Here is a 14,247-nt window from a genome sequence, read left to right on the forward strand (position 1 = left end):
ATCTGTAGTTAAATTTTGATATACCAATTAGCATTTCGATTTGTACATAATACATATGTGTGCCAGTATATTCCTATATAAATTTGTTATATTACTTTCATTCTTCCTATTCTTTGCCTTTCTTTTTTTTGCCTGCACCAGTTATTTCTTTGTTTATTATTTAAATTTAAAATTAAAGCATAAACAAACAAGTTCTAACAAATAAACATTTTCAAAATGCATTTTCAATTCAAACAAATAGTAAAAAAAACAGAAAAACCATTTTAATTGTTCTAAAGATACATTTATATATATATATAATTGGAATCATTTGCATATTTCACACCAATTGTAGAAAGAAACACAGAGGAGAATACATCGATAAGAGAAACCAGGGAGAACAATTCATTTGCTTCTTAATCGCTTATCAATCGAATATCAGTTTTTGTAGTTACATAGACAGATAGATCAGTTATATAGTATTTAGATGTGGAAAATACAGCAATGTATGATCAAAGTGAATTCCGAAATTAATGACCTCTGGCCTCCTTCGAATACAAATTCATACAGCTAAACAAAAAATATTCATAAAAACTATGCAACATACAAAAGAAACATGTATATAAACAGAAATCGGGGGAGGGGCCGTGTGTGGATATATAAAGGGTGGGGGATCAGGGTGGCGTATAGTTTACATAGAGAAATTTACATATATAATTCGCTAGTCGTACATAAATCGCTTTCTTCATCGCTTTCTCAATTAAATCATTTACTAAACGTTAAGACATCGATCGCACACAAACACTCACACGCACACATGCGCACAAATCGGTCAAGTTAGGTGTAGTTCTTTCAATTAAATTGGGTGAGTAAATTTAGTAGAGACACGCACAAAGATAGGACAGACAGACAGTAGTTTAATAAACTGTAGGATCTTGGCGAAAATCGTAGGACCAACTTTTCCCCTGCTGGAAAGTTGACTTTTCTCGTGTGGATGGTTGCGTGTAAATTTAATGCATGACTGTGTGTGTGAGCGTGTGGTGTGTGTTTGAGCGGTCACCGGTTGCAAAAGGTTTCTTTTTTACGTAGTTTCGAAGTGCTGCTGCAATAAAGAAATGAACCCCATCAATCAGGCATCATCCGCTACCAACCGTCTCAACTCACATCTCGTTGGTATTTTGGGGCAGCCCTTTTTGCATTCTCACATCCTCCTTCAACTGTCCACGCACGCCCGCTGCTCCAGATCCCGTGGCTTCTGTTCCGGCCAGTCCCACCTCAGACGCCACGCCCTACTGCTGGGGTACAAAGTAACCGCCTTGGGGCACCGCAGCCGGCGCCATCATGGGGGCCAGCACATTCTCCGGTGCCGCCGACATTGGCGCACCCGAGGGATTGAACACATCCACGTAGGAGTTCTTAAGCGCTGCGGAGTAAGAGAGAGAACAAGGAATAAGTACATTTGTCAGTTTCTCAACTAATCGACTTACTTCGGTTGCGTTGCATCTTGAACATGTTCGACTGCAGCTTGGGCTGCGGTCCGCCGGGAGTGGCCGCGGCATTGGGCGCCGCTGATGCGGCCGGTGCAGGTGAAGGGGCAGAAAGTGGCGCCGGCGATGGCACCGTGGGTATCAACTCGGGGGCCGGAGCAGCCGTGTAGTCAATGGGACTGCCATACATTTGCGGCTGAGACGGCGGTTGCGGATCCATCAACGGTGCGGCTTGATGGCTGCCCAGCGAATTGTTGGCCACGGGCATTAGACCCATTCCCAGTCCGGCATTGCCGACTGGCGCGGCGGGTGGTCCTCCGAGAGCCATGCCCAGATCGCTCATCTTGGGTGGCGGCTTAAAGCTCTCCGCCTCGTCGCCGTTGCCCTCGGTGTTTGTCCAGCACTTGCGCTCCTTGTCCCAGACGATGGCCGGGTTCTTGTCATCCGGCAGGATCATTTGGTTCTTCGGCTTGAGCGACAGCTTGTTCCAGAGTCCGCCAAACCAGCCCGCATTTTTATTGCCAGGTGCCCTGTGTTTGAAATGTAGAATGATTCGAACTATTTAGCAGTCTGTCCCCGCTTTGGATCATCAACGTTCGTTTCTCTGGAACTGCACTTCTCTCCAATCAATTTGATAGCGTTTCGAACTCACCCAAGATCGCTGCCAGGGTTGGCCTGTTTGCCCGACGCCTGCGGTTTACCGGCAGCCTCAGAGGAGCCGCCCAGCTTGGCTTTCTGGCCAGGATCTGCCACACCACCGGAACCACCATCGTCCTCATCTCCATAGCTCTTTGATTTGGGCATGGAGATCGCCGGGCGTGTCTGCTGCTGCAGCTGTTGTGCGGGTCGCAAAATCGAGGTTGGAGTTAAGAAATGGCAACGGATTAGTCTTCTGTGAGATGCATCGCATAAGTCATAAGTCATAGATCATAGTTAAGAGTGTTTGGTTTGGTTAGTAACAGAGTAGTATGGGTTAGTTAAATCGAATCAAATCGAATCGAATAAACAACGGAAACATGTCAAAGTAACTGGCGCAGTCAAAAAACCCTTGCTCACAATTAACGTATATAAGGCTTAGTGATAACATATTGCTTAGGGGCATTAAGACTAGTTATAGAATTAACAGCTAACAGGAAGGACAAGCTCCAGGTACAGTACAGAAAGCTTCCACAAAAGCAGCGATGCACTTGCTCCTCCCTATTTTCTTGTTTCCTAACCTTTTGGATTTGTAAATACTGATCATTTGTGGGTTTTACTAGAGCTAAAACTGCATTTGTCGTTAGTTTGTTTACAATTTCTTCTTAGATCTAAGAGCCGAGCCAGCATCTGCGGATGTGCTGCTGCGGTGGCCTCTACGAGTGGGTGCATCGATGTCGAAGGTGCGCACTGCGGCTCCCGGTTGCAGCTGTTGCTCCTTTTTGCTGTCCAAATAGTTCTCGAATCGACTGAGGCTCTGCTCCACTTCGGAGCACATTTTCTTGTAGTTCAGTGGTATGGCTGGATTGGCTATCAGCTCCTTCATGGACCACACGTGTTGTGGCTGGGCCGCGGAGGTAGCTGCCTCCACGGATGCCGGTGTTCTTTCGTCTCCCCTGTTCTCACCGCTCGGTATAATCCCATACTTATTGAGCAATTGATGGGTGTAGTAATCGCCATCATCGAAACTCTCGTCATCGTCGGCATAAGGGAATAAATCCTCATCTCCATACTCGTCCTCCTCCCCCTCTTCTTCGGCCAGCTCCTCACCCTCGGCATCCTCATCTATAACATAATCATGGAGCATGTAGTTTCTATAGCGCTGTAGATCGCCACGATCTGTATTCGCCTCCGGATCATACGAGTTGTTCTTGAGTTGACTCTGCCCCTGGGTCAGTGGCATATCAATGGGATAGGTTCCATTAAAGACAATATGTGGCTTCCGCGTTAGATGAACGTTTGGTTTAGCTTGTGCCAGAGCCATGGTGTTCTCCTCCTCCAACTCCTCCTCATAGTCCAGCTCATGCTCGAGCTCTTGATCCGATTCAGCGATGGTCGACGGAAGATTAAAGTAAACCCGTTTCGTAGATGATCCTCTGGCACCTATGGACGTTGTCGTCGAAGTGGCGGGCGCTGTGGGCGTGGCTGTAACAGTGGCTGCTTTAGCGGCAATGAAACGTGTGGGCGTGGTAAGCGTTTTTGGCGTGGCTAAGTATGGGCTATTCTGGCTGTTAGACTTTCTACAACTTAGTAATTGATTAGGGACAGCAGGTACTGTTGCTGTTGCAGCTTTTGTTGCTGTTGCTGCTGCTGCTGTTTGGTTGCTGCTGCTGCGATTGTTGCTGCTGTTGTTGTTGCTGCTGGTAGCTTGATGTCGTTTATTTGTGTTGGAAAAGCTACTTACATCATTCAAATTGAATGCCTTTGCCGATGTTGCTGGTGACGCCGCTGCCGCCGCTGCAACTGTTGCCGGTGTTATCTGTGCAATAGCCGCTGCTGCCGCTGCTATTGTTCCAGTTCGTGACGCCTCTTGCCTTTTGCGTAACGAACCGCTGCTCCGTTCCTGCTTCAGAGCGTGCGATTTGAAGCGATTGTTGGTGCTGGCGGCGCCATTGCTGCGAGTATGTTGCTCCTGCCGCTGCTGCTGCTGCTTGGCTTGCTGCAAAATCTGCTGTTTGGCGTACTGCAATATCTGCTGTTCATCCTGCTCCTCCTCCTCCTCCTCCCCTTTATCCTTTAGAGCAGCTTGATTCTCATTGGGCTGCATTCCATTTGGATAGAGGCATGTTTATAATTTCGTTTTGTGTGCGCAATGTGATTAGAAACTTGTTAGCAATTTGGCGAGTCCTACTTTTATGGCTATAACACAAGTTCAAGACAGGTCAAAACTTAAGGCGTAAACAGAATTACATAAAATACAAAACTAAAGCATAATACGGACGATGCACCGTCTTACATTGATCAACTTAAAACGAACTAAAAAGGATAAATAAGCAACAAGCTAACCCTCTGTATAACAATTTAAAGTAACTTTGGGCTTAAAGCCCGTTGGCAAATAAATGAATGCATCAAATCAAAATACAGAGGGCTTAAGGAAGACTGACTAGTTGACCAGCACCTACCTCATCGCCATAAGGTGGCTGCTGTGTGCCCGACCAGTAATCGTATCCGTAGCCAGCGGGAGCCGCAGCTGGATCTGCGGTTGCATGTCCAGGTTGGTAGGCCTCAGTTCCTGGTTCTATTTGACCATAACTGGGAGTCGCTTGTTGTGGAGGTTGCTGTTCGTATTGATGATGTGCAGCATTTGGATCGTAATGAAGCTGACTCGCATTGGGATCGTATTGATGCTGGCCCGCATTAGGATCATAGTAAGGCGGTTGGCCCTGTCCATAGGCATCCGATTCTGTTGGCGCGTGCGCTGGTGGCTCATAGTATTGTTGTGGTGGCTGCTGGTGCGATTCCGACAAAACTTGCTGCTGCGCCGGTTGCTGCGACGGCTGTTGATCCAACGGTTGCAACTGCGGTTGCATCGCATTCTCTATGTTGCTGTTGCTCTCGTATTGCATGTTTAGCTCCCTGAATTGCTTGTTCACCTCTGCAAACTGCTGATCGATGTCGTTTTGCTCCTGCTGGATTTGCTGATTCTGCTGCAGTTGTTGCAGTTGCTCTTGTTGGGGCTGTTGCAAGGAAGGATTATCGAATTAGCAAGGCAAGATACGCTGCTCAGTAAGATTTGACCTCACCACATTGGCCAGAGATCTCAGCTGACGCAACCAGGCTTTTTCTTCGGGAGCAGCACTATCCTTGCTGCTGGCATTCGGGGGACTCGCAAAAGAGACTCGATTGATCAGAATGGGATCATGATAGCGCAGACGTTCGGCCAAACCGCAAACCTGCAAACACACATCGACAATTGGATGGTTGGTGGATGGTTGAACATGTTCAGCTACTTTAAAGAATCTTACCCGCTGAATAAAATCACTGTCGTAGCTTTCTGGCTTCAGTTCGATGTGCCGGGCGATTTGTTCCAAATAATTGGTGCAGCGGAAGTGCTGGCCATAATCAAGGATCCGTGTGGCCAGCAGGAACTTGTAGTGTTGGAACTGGGCAATGCTGAACTTCGGATCGAACAGCGATCGCGCATACTCATAGATCTCGGTCATGATGATGGCCTCGTTGCTGGCAAACTCGTTGAAGTGCTTGTAGTGCGAGGAGCCCAGCAGTATAAGCCTGTTGTAATCGAACGTTCGACATGTTAAGGGGTTATCAAAAACTATGATGGGCGAAACCAACCTGGGCACATTAGCGGTCAGTGTAGTGAGCTCTGTGGCTGAGCTATCGTATCGTCCAAACTCCTCCTGAGCCACCAGATAGCAAAAGTGTGCCGCATAAATATCGCCGCGCTGGAAAAGCGTATCGCCGAGGGCCACTACCGAACTGCGATCATACTCCGGCTGGCGGCTCTTGTTCGTCACCAGGATGGAGAGATGCGACCGCCAGTCGCCCCACTGTTCATCCCTCAGCTGGCTGACGCACGCCGGCGTGTGGCAGCTCTTCATTTGGTAGAGTGTCTGCAATGGATCGTTGGCCTTGATCGCTCGATTGAGGAACTTCTGGGCCACATCTGTGAGAGCATAGCGATCCTCGTAGAGGGCCAAGAAGAATGCATGCGTCCACAGGCCGTTGTCGGTGGCCCACTGGAGAGCCTCCTCGACATTGCCGCGCAACACATAGCTGCGGAACTTGTCCGTAGCCGCCTGTTCCGACAGAGGCGTCTGTCCTGCCTGCGCTGCACCATCTGCGTTTACACCATCTGCTCCATTGGACGAGCTAGTTGCTGCACCCGCTGCAAGTGGTTCCGCAGGCGTAACTCCTGCTGCTGATTCGCTGTCTAAATCAGATTCCCCTGCCTTGTCCGCTGGTGCAGCGGCATCCTGTTCGGCCTCCGCATTCGGCTCGTTCTCTGGTTCGAACTCGCTGGGATCGTAGGGATACTCTTGCTGGTTCTCCAGCAGCAGATCGCCCACATCCGTGTCCGCAATGTACTGATCAAAGGGAAAATAGAAAAATTAGAAATCGTATCCAAACCTGATCTGATCCAGACCTACCCCGTTCTGGCGCAGCAACAGTATAAGCAGGTGCCACATGAGCGCATGGGAGGCACGGTACTTCGTCACGCTGCCCTGTGGCTTCTTCTGCGTGGCATACAGGGCGGTGCAACCCTTTGTGGGTCCCAGTCGGATCTGCTCCTTGCAGAAGCTGATGATCTTGTCCTTGTGCAACTTGCGACCCTGCAACGGACCCGGATACATGCGCAGCAGGCTGCTCGTTCCGTCCCGTATGCGTGGCGGTGCCACCTCCACATCGTTGCGCAGTCGTCCGCGGCCCGCGTACTTGGGCTTCACCTTCAGCAGCAGGCTCATCGCATATGAGGCCACCAAGTGCGGTCGGTTGAACTGCAAGGGAGTGCGTCTGCGCGGCGGCCGAGCCACCGCGGTGTTTATTACCGCTCCAGCGGTTCCAGCCACTCCTCCATAAGTCGAAGGTGCCGCCTCGGCAGCAGCTCTACAGAGGATCACAGAAATATAAGAGTTAGTAATGAGAAACAACCAAAGGTACAAGGGAGGAAGTATCAAAAGATCTCATGCAAAATCGAAAAGGGGTTTGGGTTTTGAGAGTTCGGGTATCGGGGGAGTGAAAACGAAGCGGGAGAAAAGAACCCATCAGCGAAGTATCATCAACGTTTCCACTTCATGCCACTTAAAAGAGAGATTTCCCCACAGATCCCAAGCTGGTGTTCCATTAAAATATAGTAGATGATGTAATGGTTGTTATGCAACCTATTGAGCTTTTGTTCTGTGCACTTTTTCTTGTTTTGGTTTTGCATTTCCTAATTTTTTGTACTGAAATGTATTTAGAATCCCAACATTATTAGAAAAACACGGTTTTCAATTGGTTTGGTAAATTGAATTAGCTTATTTAACGTGACTTTCAAGTGAAAGTAATGGCTTTAAATAATATTTAAAAAAAAAAAAAGTTTCCTAACCCCAACCTTACAAAATTCCGAAAAAATCATCTGTTCTATAGACAGAGACAAAGCGAAGCAGTGGAGTGGGTGCGACAGAGAGGGGAAGAGTGTGGATGAAAAGGACAGGTGTTTTGGTTGATTTAGTTTTTGCCTAGAAGAAAGCGCAAAGCTTCAGAGGAGAGAAAGAGATAAAGCGCGACAAAAAGCGAGATAGTGGGTTTAGTTTTTGTCAGTCTGCAGGCGTTTTCCTTTTTTTTTATTTGTATACCCTTGCGGAGTGTAATTTATAAATTCTAAAACTATTTATAAGCAAAATCAGACAAAACTTGGATTTACATGGATCATAACGAGTTGATCAAATTCGAGTTTAAGCGCAACGTTATGAACACATAAAAGATGCATTAAGTGGCGACAATAGACTTGTATCATATCATTAGCATTTCCATTTAACGGATAAGTAAATTCATAAAGGAGGTCGTATTTCGAGAAGTAAATATGGACGTATCCCGAATTACTAAATTTTCTAAACAGCAAGGGTATATAATGAACATTGGCTTGCCAAAGTTCAGGTCCATTCTCGTTTTGGTTGTCTAAGGATTCTGTATTTCTGTTTTGTATTGACCACCTGATATCGAGACCGCATTCGGAACCAGCGTAATACGGTCCGCATCGGGAATTGCGTCCATCGCCGTTCAAGTTACTCAGCGATCGGGCACTGGAGAGTGGATATGCTTGGTATTGGCTATAGATGGAACCTCCGTGCGATCCGTAATAACTGGCATTGTCCTCCGCAACGCTAAAGCTGGAGTTCAGTTGATCCTCCCTCTGTTGTTGTTGTTGTTGCTGCTGCTGTTGTTGTTGTTGTTGCTGGTAGATCAGCTCTTTGTATTGGTGACGATGGAATTCATTGGCTTGGGTTATGTATGCGTGTGTATACCTGTATTGTATATATATGTAAAGGTGGGAAGTTGGGCAGATAGCACATATGTATGTATGTTGTTGTTGTTGTTTGTGTGCAATTTATTGTTGTTGTTGTGGTTGGGATTGTGATTGTTTTTGTTGGTTAGAGACGAAAACAGTTTTGCGGTTATTTACGAATTTGCGAATTAGTTTTGTTTTATTTTTCTTGTTTGGGTATTTTTCTGTGTGACTTGCTTTAATTAGTAAAACACGTACACAGCGAACGGCACACTGGGAACAAAGTGGAAGTGGAACATGGTATATGACGGGAATGTGGAATCGTGGAGTCCAATTGGTACATGTAATTTGGGGTACAACGAAGGGGGGAAAAGAGAAAGCTGCAAGAAAGCGAGCGAGAGCGAGGCACCTAGGTTCTAATCACTTACTACAAACAAAGTTAGCTAGTTTTAGTTCAGTTGATAAGATTAAAGCCCAAGTCCAACCTCAACATTTAAGGGACACGGGTTCGTTGTGCAGGTGGGCAATGGGAGGGGGTAGGGTTAATATACCCATTAAAACGCTAAACAATCAATGTTAATCATCAGTTTTTAGTCTACAAACAGCAAAGTAATGTGAGAAAGCCAGAGAAAAACCAACGACTACTTCAAGATCGAAAAGTAAGGAAAGGGTTAAGACTAAGGGTTAAGGTATCAGGTAACAAGGGTTAAACAAATCTAAGGGAACGTTGGCAAAGGAACACTTTGGATCAGCAGAGCCTGAAACTTGCAGAGATTAGACTTTCCTACTTATTATTATTACGACAAGGTAATTTGAATAGTTTAATAACAAAATGCGATTTATCATGCTCAAGTGAGCAGATTAGTATTGAAAATGTAATATTTACTTCTTACAATTCACGACCAAACTAATAATTTTCTAATCTCATATTTGACGTAACCTTCTATGAATGCCATCACAAATTGTGAAAAACCCAGCCAATCTACAGAAAAACGCGAAATCCAAATATATAGATTTCCTCAAACGCTTCTCTAAAGTCTCTGCAAGGTTCTGGGGTATTTCTAGATGACCAAGCAACTTCATAAATAATAATAAAGATAAAAATTGCATGGCTTGTACTTGGAAACTAACCTTTCGCGCTCCCTGAGCATGGCGGCATCACTGCTCCCGCTGACACTTCCCCCGCTGGTGGCGGCCACAAACTGGGCGGCACTGACGGGCACCGCTCCGGGCAACAATCCGGGAATGACACCTGCTCCACCAGGAACTCCGCCCTTCGAGGCAGCCGCCGAAACAGCAGCGTTCATAGAGTTAATCATTTGGCCATAGAACTTCGCATACATATCGGCGTAGACTTGTGGATTCCGCGACATTTGCTCGTACATTCCGTAGGGAACGTAGCCAGAGGCTGAAACGGGATACTGTGCACCAGGATTTCGCTGTTCCTGATAACGCCTGCGACCATCATCCGTACGGGCACCACGACCCGTATTCTCGTAATTCCGTCGTCCGCCAGAGGAGCGTGACTTTTCAGCCGACGATTGTGGTTTGGTTGAGCGACGGGATCGATTACGTTCCCGTTCGTACTCATCGAAATCCTCCTCGGCGGCGCTGCGTCGATGGCGACTGGTTTTACTGCTCCGCCCACCGCTGCCGTCCAGCTCTGCGTCGCCCACGTGATTATACTCCGGATTATCGGACTCACCATCGTAGTTGCTGTTGTTGTAGCGGCGCGAGTGATCGTAAGAACGATCCGGATCCTCGCCACCGCTGTGATACTTGTTGGATCGCCGACGCCCTGTGCGGTCACGCTCCCTATCCCGCTCCCTTTCGCGCTCCACCTTGGCATCCTGATGGCGACGAGAGCGCGTTGATTCGTGGTTACGTTTGTGATGTGTTTCCCTCAAGGATTTCGTCTCGTGGTGGACAGCACCACGCACAGAGTCCTCCGTTTCGCCTTCGTAGGTGTAGTGACCATGGCTGCGTCCACGACCTTGCCTCTCCTCCATTAGATTTCTGCGCTCACGCTCCCGGTCCCGCTCCCTTTCGCTCTGCAGAAACTCATCAGACTCATCGGACTCCAGATCCAGCGAGCCGGTTGTCCGGCGTCCCACCGCCGTAAGCTTCTTCTCCTGCTGAGTGGTAGAATGTTGCTGGTGTTGCTGCTGCAGCAGGGGCTGCTGCTGATGTGGCTGTTGTGGATTTAGCGGAGCCATTGCCTGGGGCGGATTGTTGTGATGCAGCTGCTCCGGCTCATCGGGTAGAATATTGTGATGTACTGAAGTTGTTGGCATTTCAGCCAAAGTTGGTGGCGGTATAGCCTCGCGATCTTCCAGATTCTCGCCATCCAGCACCACTTCCCGCTGTTCTCTCAACGATGGGGCGTTGGTCTCCACGCCGGTTACGACGCGACGCGGTGGCGTCTGTATATTACGTACTTGCTGCTCGCCGTCAGAGGTGTCCTCGCCATCTGCGCGACGTTCTTGCATGTGGAGAGCAGCTGCCTGGGCCACATTAAGTGGTGGCTGCTCTGTGGCTCCTGTGACTTGGCGTTGCTGCTGCGAATCCAGCTCCGGTTGGCCCAAAACCAGACGGGACAGTCCCGGTGGTGGCAGCAGGCCTGCATCCTGATCTGCTTCGCCTTCGCCCAGCTGCTCGGACAGGTGACTCGTCTGCAAGTACTGGGCTCGCTCGTCATTCGGCGCGGACAAAACCTCCTGGTTGTCCGGCTCCAAGGGTGGTAAAGCCTGTGGAACAGCCGGTGGTGCATACAGCGATGCGGTAGGTACAGGAATGGGTGCAGGAATATGTGCACTAAGTGGAGCTCCAAGTGAAGCCTCAACAGGTGGTGCCGCCATTAAGTTGAAACTGTCTCCTTGAGGTTCTGCTGGCAAACCAAAGAGCTGCTCAGCTGGTGGCGGAATTGCTGCTATTGCTGCCACAGGAGCCATTGCAGCAGCTGCTGGAGGCGATGGAGCTCCTGCCGCAGGATCAGCCATTATGTTAACTCGCTTACTGAGAGCCGTGGAGCGCTTAAAGGGGTTGCCGGACGATGGAACCCAACTAGGTGGCAGTGCGGCCGGTGGTGCAATAGTTGTAGCGTCCGCAGTCGGTGCTCCCACTGGTGGAGCTCCTACTCCAATGATGGGTGCTGGAGGAGCTCCCACGCCAGCGGGAGGTGGTGACGAAGCTCCTACTCCAGCAGGAGGTGCCAACGAAGCTCCTATTCCGGTGAGATGTGCTGGAGGAGGTGCTGGCGATGCTCCTACTCCCGCTAGATGTGCTGGAAGAGCTCCTACTCCTGCGAGATGTGCTGGCGGAGCTACTACTCCAGTGGGTGGTGCTGGCGAAGTTCCTACTCCTGCGCTATGTGCAGAAGGTGCTCCAACAGCATACATTGGCGATCCCACAGCAGTCATTGGTGTAGAGAACGAAGTCAGTGATGTTGGTGGTGGTGCTACAGTTGGTGGTTGATTTTGAAATGCCTGGGGAGGCACAATGGCATCCAGTTCGGGTTCCTGCCCCAGTTCCGGCGACGATTGTGGCTGCTGATGCAACAAAGGTGTCGATTGATGATTCAATGGCTGTTGTTGCAAGGGAGCTGCCTGCGGATTAGCTGGTGGCGGCAGCTCGCCATTGTTATTGGCATTATTGCTGGTGGCAAATGCCTGCCAACCGCCTTGCGAGGATTGCACATTGAAGGAGTCCTCCAGCAGTTGTCCAGGTGGCTCTAAGAGGGCATCGCTGCCGTTGCTATTATTGTTGTTGCTATTGTCGTTCCAATCGCCCCAATCACCCCAGCCATCGCTCCGGCCGCCACCACCTCCTCCTCCGCTATTATTGTTGTCAAACGAGTCCAGGGCTGGTTCCGCTGAAGCCGGGACTTGTGGCTGCTGGTGAGTGGGATAATACAGTTGCTGCTGGATAGCATGTTGCTGTTGCTGCTGCGGTGGCAGTGGCTGCTGCTGCTGCAGAGGATGCTGCTGCTGCTGCTGTCCCGCAAAGTAGTTATTGTAGTTCAGAGATTGTTGCTGCTGTGGCTGCTGTTGGTGCTGATCCTCTGGCCAATAATTTGGCTGCTGTTGCTGGAACATTTGGCTGGCATAAAGCTGTTGCTGCTGCTGGACAGGATGAGTCTGCTGCTGTTGGGGCATTGCATGTTGCTGCTGAGAAGTAGGATGTTGCTGCGGCGCCTGTTGCTGCTGCTGCTGATGCGGTGGCAGCCAGGGCGCATTGTTGTGCAACATTTTGGACCTGAACAGTGAAAAACAAAACACATTAAAACTTCTTTATAAGCATGTAAATATTTTGACTGAAAACTAAATGCCTACTAATTTCTACATAAATCACGTTCATAAGTAGTCCTTACGACACGTTAAAAACAAAGGTGTTTTCAAGTCCCTTAAGATTTCCTAACCCAGGATACTAACGTGCTTATATTCTGAATAGGATATTCAAAGTTTAAAGAGCTTCCCCGCAAGATATTTAAAAGGTTTCTAGGTGTTACAAGGAGTTTTCCGGGGAGGTGGCAGGGGGTGGTAGTTCGATTTTGTGGGGCAGTTCAATGAACCAAACCTGTTTTGATGGAAAATTACCCGTTTTTACGGATTTTCCTTAATGCCACTTGGAAGCCGTGAAGAGCGATGGGAAATACGCAAACGAATACTGAAGAAAATTGAATTTAGGGTATATTATAGAGCTCACAACGAGCGAAAAAGCAAAAGTTAAAAGTTTACGTGGACGTTTGCCATATTTTGCCCCTTCTCCCTCCTACACTCTTCTGCTCTTTATCTTCTTCTTCGTTTTGTTACCACCGTTTCATTGCTCTCTTACTGTTGTTGTTGTTCTCTTGAGGCAGCAGGTTTTTATTTTACCTATTTTTAAAGCCGCTGATAATTTGTGCGGTTGATTTTTCGAAACTGACCTTAAATATATTTATTTATTTCCTTTTTTATTTATTTTTATTTTTTGTTACCACTTCGCAAGTCAAAAGTGAAAACACTCTCTTGGGAAAAAAAAATTGGAGCAGCGGTGGGAGAGAGAAAGAGACAGCAATATTTTCTTTCTCTTGGCGAAAAAGAACCATACGCAGGGTTGCAATCCGGTGTTTTTTTTGCGAATTTTGACCACACAATCGCTTTTACTAGCCATAATAAACTAAAGAAAACACTTGCCAGTTGTCTTTGTCAATTTCCTTTTATAAAAATAAAACACAGCCCAATAATACGAGAGAGAGAGAGAGTAAACACACATTCGCAGGCAGGTTGGCTACACACACACACACACAACACCTTTCCTTTTTCTCTTCTAATTAGCTTACGCTGCACAGTGACTTACACAGATCGCTTTTTTATTTACACGCACTTGGTACGGCACTGTTTTCGTCAGTACTTTACTTAAAATATTATACAAGTTACTTGTTTGCTGACGTTCCTGGGAGTTAAATAATGTAATATGGAATTTCTTCGATCCGAACGCAGCAATCAAATCAAATGCCAACTCGACTTTCGTGGCGTTACCAGACTGCCAGCAGATAGAGATGACACTAAACAGTTGGATTAATGTGACAGGTCATTCAAATAGATATGTCATTGAATCACGGAACTAGAATTGCATTTTCACTTGAACAATATTTTTCTACTTATCGCTTAAGTGTTATAAATACCTGCGTTGGGAACTAGACTTATATATATATTAAATTTATTAAAAATTTATAATTTTTGGCCAAATAATTTGTTATCTGTGCTGGTTTACTTATAAGAACAATGAGATGCTTTAAAGCAGAATCGAGTTACAGACAGTGATTCAAAATTATGAAAATATCGATAATGCCGCTGTAACAACTCGCCGAACAATCGA

At 47.6% G+C, this 14,247-nt stretch overlaps 1 protein-coding gene across 3 annotated transcripts; it reads right to left on the reverse strand.

Annotated features, from left to right (window-relative positions):
• Positions 1-274: 274 nt before the first annotated feature.
• Positions 275-13,947, reverse strand: LOC6551149 (protein transport protein Sec16A). Of its 3 annotated transcripts, XM_015155152.2 has the most exons (13): positions 13,726-13,947; positions 9,520-12,642; positions 8,096-8,407; positions 6,551-7,007; positions 5,736-6,487; positions 5,408-5,672; positions 5,186-5,335; positions 4,565-5,119; positions 3,847-4,203; positions 2,119-2,300; positions 1,467-1,996; positions 1,144-1,402; positions 275-1,081 (listed from the first exon to the last, which is right to left on the reverse strand). In XM_015155152.2, the coding sequence occupies exons 2-12, from the start codon at positions 12,633-12,635 to the stop codon at positions 1,269-1,271; spliced, it is 6,810 nt and encodes a 2,269-aa protein (XP_015010638.2). In that variant the 5' UTR covers positions 12,636-12,642; positions 13,726-13,947; the 3' UTR covers positions 275-1,081; positions 1,144-1,268. The 3 variants fall into 3 exon arrangements, with proteins under 3 accessions (XP_015010638.2, XP_026838224.1, XP_026838225.1); XM_026982423.1 differs by lacking the exon at positions 8,096-8,407 and having other exon boundaries at positions 276-1,081; XM_026982424.1 differs by lacking the exon at positions 3,847-4,203 and having other exon boundaries at positions 276-1,081.
• Positions 13,948-14,247: the final 300 nt, after the last annotated feature.

The sequence above is a fragment of the Drosophila erecta genome, unplaced genomic scaffold, assembly GCF_003286155.1.
Source record: "Drosophila erecta strain 14021-0224.00,06,07 unplaced genomic scaffold, DereRS2 tig00000126-arrow-pilon, whole genome shotgun sequence".
Classification (NCBI taxonomy): Eukaryota; Metazoa; Arthropoda; class Insecta; order Diptera; family Drosophilidae; genus Drosophila; species Drosophila erecta.

Excerpts from the sequence above, each read along its gene's own strand:
- LOC6551149 (XM_015155152.2), bottom strand. The coding sequence starts at position 12,635 with ATGTTGCACAACAATGCGCCCTGGCTGCCACCGCATCAGCAGCAGCAG. Across the intron at positions 5,336-5,407 it reads ACAGTGATTTTATTCAGCGG|GTTTGCGGTTTGGCCGAACG; the intron begins GTAAGATTCTTT and ends GTGTGTTTGCAG. Across the intron at positions 1,997-2,118 it reads AACCCTGGCAGCGATCTTGG|GGCACCTGGCAATAAAAATG; the intron begins GTGAGTTCGAAA and ends TTTCAAACACAG.